This window comes from Austrofundulus limnaeus, unplaced genomic scaffold (genome assembly GCF_001266775.1).
Source record: "Austrofundulus limnaeus strain Quisiro unplaced genomic scaffold, Austrofundulus_limnaeus-1.0 Scaffold12, whole genome shotgun sequence".
Taxonomy (NCBI): Eukaryota; Metazoa; Chordata; class Actinopteri; order Cyprinodontiformes; family Rivulidae; genus Austrofundulus; species Austrofundulus limnaeus.
Window position 1 is genome coordinate 1376504 of NW_013952414.1, and position 7226 is coordinate 1383729.

The 7226-nt window shown below is 43.5% G+C and overlaps 2 protein-coding genes across 2 annotated transcripts in view; both read right to left on the minus strand.

Annotated features, from left to right (window-relative positions):
• Positions 1 to 4369, minus strand: part of myd88 (MYD88 innate immune signal transduction adaptor) — a 6244-nt gene extending 1875 nt beyond the window's left edge. Inside the window, exons 1-2 of the mRNA XM_014002176.1 lie at positions 3970 to 4369; positions 822 to 953 (exon numbers count right to left, since the gene is read on the minus strand). Coding sequence (XP_013857630.1) covers positions 822 to 953; positions 3970 to 4285 — 448 coding nt within the window. The 5' untranslated portion in view covers positions 4286 to 4369. The remainder of the gene's footprint in view (positions 1 to 821; positions 954 to 3969) is intronic.
• Positions 4370 to 4587: 218 nt separating this feature from the next.
• cry-dash (cryptochrome DASH) overlaps positions 4588 to 7226 on the minus strand; it is a gene marked incomplete in the record, with an annotated part of 9484 nt that continues 6845 nt past the window's right edge. Inside the window, 5 exon segments of the mRNA XM_014002175.1 lie at positions 4588 to 4965; positions 5492 to 5668; positions 5821 to 5940; positions 6068 to 6225; positions 6305 to 6364. Of these exon segments, the coding sequence (XP_013857629.1) occupies positions 4858 to 4965; positions 5492 to 5668; positions 5821 to 5940; positions 6068 to 6225; positions 6305 to 6364 (623 nt within the window).

Genomic DNA, 7226 nt, shown 5'->3' on the forward strand with positions numbered 1-7226 from the left:
GAAACTCTCAGACTGAAGAAGTCTCTTGGAGGAGAGACGAAACGTTTCATTAGAGAAGAACCCGTCCAGAAGACCTATACAATTTTTTTCTTTTTGATTTTTTACCTGGATTACTGAGATGCATCAGGAGATTGTGATTAAACATTTACACAGAGGGAGGGCAGCGTTAATGGACGGCAGGTAGCCTCGGACCACATGGGCACTTACAAAACAAAAAAACATAAGAAGCTGGTTTCCAGAGAAATTCTACCTGACTTCACAGTGAAACACATACCAAGAACACCGGGGGAGGGAACGTGAGATACAGCAGTTATGCAAACACGATTAAGTTGAGATAAAGTGACAAATCGAGAAACCAACTTGAGTTCTTCGCTGTGGTATTTCTCCACAGGAAGTAGAGCGATTGTCATCTCTGTTCAGGCTTTAATWTTGAATTTTATGCACGCGTTGTAAAACAGTCTCCAAAACTACAAAATCAAATTTTACAAACATCAAATTAATGCACTTTCTTAAAATTGCTTATTCAATTGCAAATGCTGGGTTTATAAACTGGTTATTTTTGGTTGTGTGGATGCACTGATTCAAATATTTGTTTTTCTTTTTTTTTCCTCCAACAAAATACACTGTAGTTATTTTATAACTAAACATGCTTCTTTTCTTTTAACATCATTGTCCTCATACCAAAACATGACTGCTGTCTTCGTAACAAAATAAAACTTCAATAACGATACTGATTCATTCATTTTAATGAATCGATTCACATTTTAAGCGGTTATAATTTATTGTTAATCGTTACATCCTCAGTTGGTACCAGCTCTGACCTTCCGGGTCGTCGTCCACGGTGAGTCCAGTCCTCTCAAGGGTGCGCGGGACGCAGCTGTCCACCTCGGGAACCTGAACCGGGGGCTCGCTTTTCTTCTTCAGGTTCTCGCAGTACTTCCTGACATCCTCATCTGCTCTCAAAACACACGTTTATCACTGAATTATTATCAGACACAAATGAAAACTTTTTTTTTCCTAATTAGAAATGTGTTATGGGGAAATGAGTTTGGTGGGATTACATTCTTATTTCCTGCATCTGAAGCAAATATTCTGGAGATTCCCTAACCTGATCATGATTAAAACAGTTTTCGCAATAAAAGTATTTGTTATTGTGAAAACTAAAATGGGACTACTTGGAGTTTGAATCATGAGTAATTAGTCTGGCGTTCCTTAAAGCAGCGGGTCTCAATTCTGCTCCTCGTCACCCACTATCCTGCATGTTTGAGTTGTTTCGCTGCTCTTCAGCGTGTCTTTAAAAGTACCCGTGACATCAAATTTTTGTTATACACGTGAATATATTTTTTGAAAGATATCATTGATAACATATTGCAAAACAAATTTCACGGCGCTGAGATGAACGGTTGTTGAAATATTCGCATGTGGGGCACAGTTGTGTTATAAGAGCAACATTACATTTCTATTTGCCATAACCACCTGGGCCCCAAATTTTWTTGTACATCTTAGACATTCACTCATAACATTTTCATGAAATTCACATATAGGAACTTATGGTGGGCACTCATGGCTATAGGTGGCCSGATGGCACCACTCTTGCCTCCTGTGCCCGGGCCCACCCCCCAAGGTTTGCATATAGACACTTAGGGTTTTGGGTTAGAGYAGTGGTGGAGGGGAAACTGGCACCACGCCGGCCTCTGCCTCTTCTTCTTTCCCTTTTTAATTGCTCTATAGAACAACACGCACCAACAGTACATCTGGGGGGTGTGGGTGTCAGGGTCTTTTTTCCCATCCTGTTCCCCGACTGCCATTTGGGGAGGGGGTCCTGAAGAAGGGCGGACCGCCGGGTGCGGTCCTGAGCTGTGGGTGGGCTCGGGGCTTGGACGGTCGCCGGGGGCGGGGCTGGCTCTCCGTCCTCCCTGGTGCTGCTTGGTCTCCTGAGGTGTGGCTCTTGGTTCCTGTGGGTGGCCCGCTGGCCGGGGTGGCTGCTGGGTTCCAGGGGGTGGATGGCTGGCGGGGGTGCACTTGATCGCTGGCGGTGTGGTGGGGTGGTCATGGGTGTGGCTTCTTTGCGGCGGGGGGCTGGTCGGGCGTCCTGGTGCGGCCCGGGCCGGGCCTTGGCTATCTGCTCCTCTCCACCTCAGAATAATTGGGTCTACCTCCTGGGTTTGGGTGTGTGCTGCCTCCAGTAGGGGGGTGGGTACATGTCCTGGACCTGGGGGGTATAGAGTGTGTATCGGGGGTATGAGTGGAATGTGGCGTCCTTGTATGTCTTTGACTGAGTGGGGGTGAGGATGAGGGTGGGATGGTGCGATTGTGTATGTTTGGGTATTTGTCAGGCTGCGGTCTGGGCTGCCCCTACTGCTGGTTTATCTGGGGGCCCGATGCTACTCGGCCCCCCCGGTGGGGTGTGCGGCTGCTTGGGGGTTCCCGGGGTCTGGGGCTGGGCGCTGGGGTGTGTGCCAGCCTGGCCTGGTGACTGCCTGCTGGGGCTCGGGGCCTCTGGACCTGTCGGGCTTTGGCCTGGAGGGGGTGTGCCCTGGGGGCCCGGACCTCTGTGCCCTTTCCTGGATCTGCTCTGGTATGGCGGGTGCCGGTGGGGCCGATGAGTTTGTCGCTGCTGGACCCGGGGGCTGTGCGTGTAGTCGCTGGGGGGACCCTCCCAGTTCTCCCCTATGGTCTGATCTGGGGGGTGGGTGGGCAGATCTTCCCCTGTGGGTGCCCCTTGGGGCTCTGCGCTCGGGATTCCTCTCGGGCCCTTGGGCTCTGGTCTTCCCTATGTCTGCCTCGTGTCTTGGGGGTTGGGTCTCGGTCCTCCACAGTCACTATTAAATATTCCATTGGAGAAATCTTGTATATACACGCATGTTCACAACTGCTCACAGACAGGTGCTCTGATCCGGGGGGTTCTGACTGGTCACTGAGTGTGTATATATGTCTGTGTGTATATACTGACAATATTTATGAATGTAGGCATGTATGTATGTATATCTTTATATATGTATGGGTATGTGTGTATTTTTATATATGCCCTCCATGTATTTATCCATTTATTTTTCAGGTGAGCGGACAGATGTTGGGTGTGTGGTCCTKTGTTTTGTTGGTGTATAATTAATATAATCCTAATCGCTATTTCAATCTTTCTATCTTTCTAATTACTTCTCTCTGTCTCTATTAAAAAAAGAGATATTCGCATGTGAAGAAACAGGAAGTGATGTCAAAGGAGAATATCTGCATGTAAAGTGTTGCTATAATAGACTGTAGAGAAAAATCTGATGTTTCTTTAGATTATTTTTGATTCTCTAYCAGAGAGATGAAGAGTCAAGAGCTCAAATAATGTTTCAATAAATGAAGACCTTTTCTGAAAAAGTTCCCCTTTGATGTCACTTCCTGTTACACGTTTAACGAGTCAAGATCACAAGAAAATATGACAGTTATATGACAAAATGGGTCAAATCAAGTGTATTATGCAAAGTTTCTCAAATATCCAGATGTTTCCTTTGACTTGAAGTCTGTGCATGTCACAGCCCATCACTCATTCATTTAAATCAGGCGTGCCAAGGCAGTGAAACAACCACAACATTAAAGAATAGTGGGTCACGAGGACCACTGCCTTAAAGGAACGCATATCTCCCGCTGCCTCTCAAGCCAGGGTGGTTCATGAGATATTTTGCTAACACAAATAGTTGGCTCATTTTAAAACTCGCACAAATCCTGCGCAATCTGTTCGGGCTCAGACTATGTGTTGGGGATCCTTTCCAGCTTTTACCGTCCAATTTTACCCCCTTTTTTTTTTAGCAATATCACCTGATGTAAATATGTTTTTATGTAAAACCAGATGGCTGTGGCGGCCATATTGAATCTGACTGGCTTCACATCTACTACACGGATGTGCAGCGATTATTTCGTGCACGGTCCATTAAAGTCCGTCCTGCGTTTCGTGAGATATTTTGCTAACACAAACAGTCCCACCTATTAAGGAGCGGAGGTCCTCCACGATGTCTCGCCTCTCCTTCTTCTCGAGGATCGACAACAACCTTCCCACCGACGCGTCCGAGCTGCGCGCGGCCCACTCCACCAGGACGGTTCTGGTGGGGTCGGTTAAGGTCTTGTAGTTCTCGATCTCCAGGTAGGAGAAGCCCATTTCCTCCGCCACCTCCATCCAGTCGGCGGCCACCGTGTGTTTGGGGTTCAGGTAGAGCCCCAGCTTTTTCCTCACCGTCACGTTCAGCGCCACGAGAGGAACCGTGCACAAATCCACCACCACCTCCGGCTCGGTGCCGGCCATGTTCGTTGGCAAGGTGGCTTAAAGCGAGGAAGAAGCGAACATTATGGGTACGGACGTGATTTTGAAAGCCCACCTCCCTATAGAATCCGGAAGTGGTGCGGCCAAGGCTGATGACGTCACTCAGGGAGGAAATGGCCTGTTTGTTTATTGGTTAATAAATGCCCTTTTTTACTGGGACACTTTTAAACTGACCTGAAATAGGATTTGTTTAAACAGCGTAATTATCCAAATGTCTTAAAATAGAACAGTGTAGTTTATGTTCCTTTAATAATGTTTAAAAAAACATAAATAAAAGCTCCACATTTAACTGTATGAAACGATGACATTTATTGCATTTGAACATGTAACAAAAAAAAAAAAAAACAGGAAATGCAAACCAAAAACACAGAAAACCAGCAAAGAATCCACAAAAGGCACCTTATGTATCAGTTAAGAAAAAATAATAATAATAATAAAATAAAATCACCTCCTCAAATTTGCATTAAACAACATGACTTAAACCTATAAAGTATCTGCAACCCAGATTTTCACAAAAAAAAAAAACATTTAAAATCTCTGAATCTCTCGAATGTTTACAGGTTTTTGCTCCTGGAGAAGTAGAAGTCGATGCCTCGGTCCCGGTGTTGTTTGGGAGTGTGAGACGGGCCTTTCTTTCCTCTTGGTGAAGGTCCTGCATCGCTCTGTGGCGAGGGGGGGGGAAATGCATTTTATATACAATTTAAAACCACAAGAATGAAAATAAAAATCACAACCTTGTTAGGGGACAAAAATCGTTTGAGAGTTCTGTAGAAAAATTATGAACAAGTAATATCTTACCTGCTGTAGACAGATTTTTGAGCAATCTTAGTGACAATCTGTTTTTAAAATGTATAAAAACTAAACAGCTGACAGTAATTTTACAGTCTTTGTTTTACACTTGAAATAATTCCCTTTTAAGCAACTCGTGCAGACTAGCCATTAGTTCATCAGTCTCATCAGAACTGATCTATTGTTCCAGATTAAGATTGCTCAAAGGTACAGGTACATATTTAATAAGTACTAATTTATATTATTACTCCCAAACTCAAGCCGTTCAAAAAGCTACAAACAGGTTCATAAACTTTCTGCAGAAAGCGCCAAACGTTACTGCAAAAATGTTATTTGCAGCCGTTATGGAGAAGTCTCTCTTCAGTCAAACTATCCACTTCCCTTTTCTCAAACACTCACTGGTTTCTTGTTAAAGTGTCGGCTCCATTCTGGCGCGATGACAACCGGGGTGGGGTAGGTCTCGCTGAGGGCCACGTGCGCGTGCGACAGCGCGGCGGCGCTCAGGTTCCAGGGCGTGTGCACATCTGCTCCTCTGATGGAGCTCAACTCTGGAACCCACTGCCGCACGTAGTCACCCTGAAGCACGAGCCGCACGGGATGATTCGGTGAGCAAAAATAACTTTTTTTTCTTTYTTTTTTTAAACTGTACCTGTGCCACCAAAACAAAATTATGACTCAGGTATTCACAGTCATGTGACGTGTGAGTGAGAGGAACTGATCAAACTTACGTTGCTGTCGTAGTCCAGGGCTTGTTTGATCATGTTGAACTTCCTGTTCTCTCTGGGATCGTTTCCTACACCRGCGCTGTAAAGCCAGTTTCCATAGTTGCTGCAGACGTCGTGATCAATCTTTAAAAAAATAAAAATATATATACATATTGTGGTAAATCAAGATTTAGACATGTAACATAAATACAACTTGCTCAAGATTAGTTGCCACAAATAAATATAATGATAAACTTTCACAGGAACGTACCAAAAGGTATTCAAACCACTCTGCACCCAACCTCCAGTCCAGACCCAGATCCTTTGTGAGGAAACTTGCAACGTTCTGTCGCCCCCTGTTGGACATGAAGCCCGTCTGAGCCAACTCCCTCATGTTGGCGTCCACGAAGGGTACTCCTGTTCGCCCCTCTGTAAAAACACCCTGTTTAAATGCAGCTCTTTAGGACTAAAACTGATTTCATAAGATGTGTGTGTTGTGGATGCAAACCTTTCCATGCGTCAAACAGCTTCATGTCCCTCTTCCATGGCACCGATTTATCCTGAAGCCCTACCACCATGTGAGATTTACACTTGTTAATAAAAGCTAGAGAATTTACATTTCCTGCCAAAATGCAGTGTGAATGCTTCCTGAAGGCTAATTATGGGATACATCTTGTGCCAGCAGGAATTGAATGTGAATTGCTGATTGAATTTGAATGTGAATAATTTGAAATTGAATGCATTGGTTTGAAAATTTATTTTATTGAATTGAAACTGAACTGAATGGTTTGAAACCAAATTGAAAGTTTTGTATTTGAATTAATTTGCTTTGAAACTGTATTTTGGTTTATTAAAAATTCAGTTTGACTACTTTCACTTTCAGTTCCAAAATTCAGATTTTTGTGTCACATCCTGGTCCTTGAGAAAGCCAGCCAGAGTAATCAATCACAGATTGACAGATTTACGCTTCCCTTCTGTATGTAACAGAGTTGATGCAATCCATCGTAAAAGTGACAAAAACAGACAAAGTTATTTTATTGCAGTGATTAATTTTACCTAAATGTAGAAAATGTTACATTTACATCAAATCACAGATCACATATTGATCTGATGCTGCTGACTGATCCATGATGTAAATGTAGCATTTTCTACATATAGGTAAAATTAATTACTGCAATAAAATAACTTTGTCTGTTTTTGTCACTTTTACAGTGGATTGCATCAACTCTGTTAAATTACAGATGGGAAACTTCACCAAAATGAAACATAAATCTGTGGATCTGTGTTTGATTACTCTGGCTGGCTTTCTCAAGGACCAGGATGTGTGACACAAAAATCTGAATTTTGGAATTGAAAGTGAAAAACTGAAATTTTAATAAACCAAAATACAGTTTCAAGGCAAATTAATTCAGATACAAAACTTTAAATTC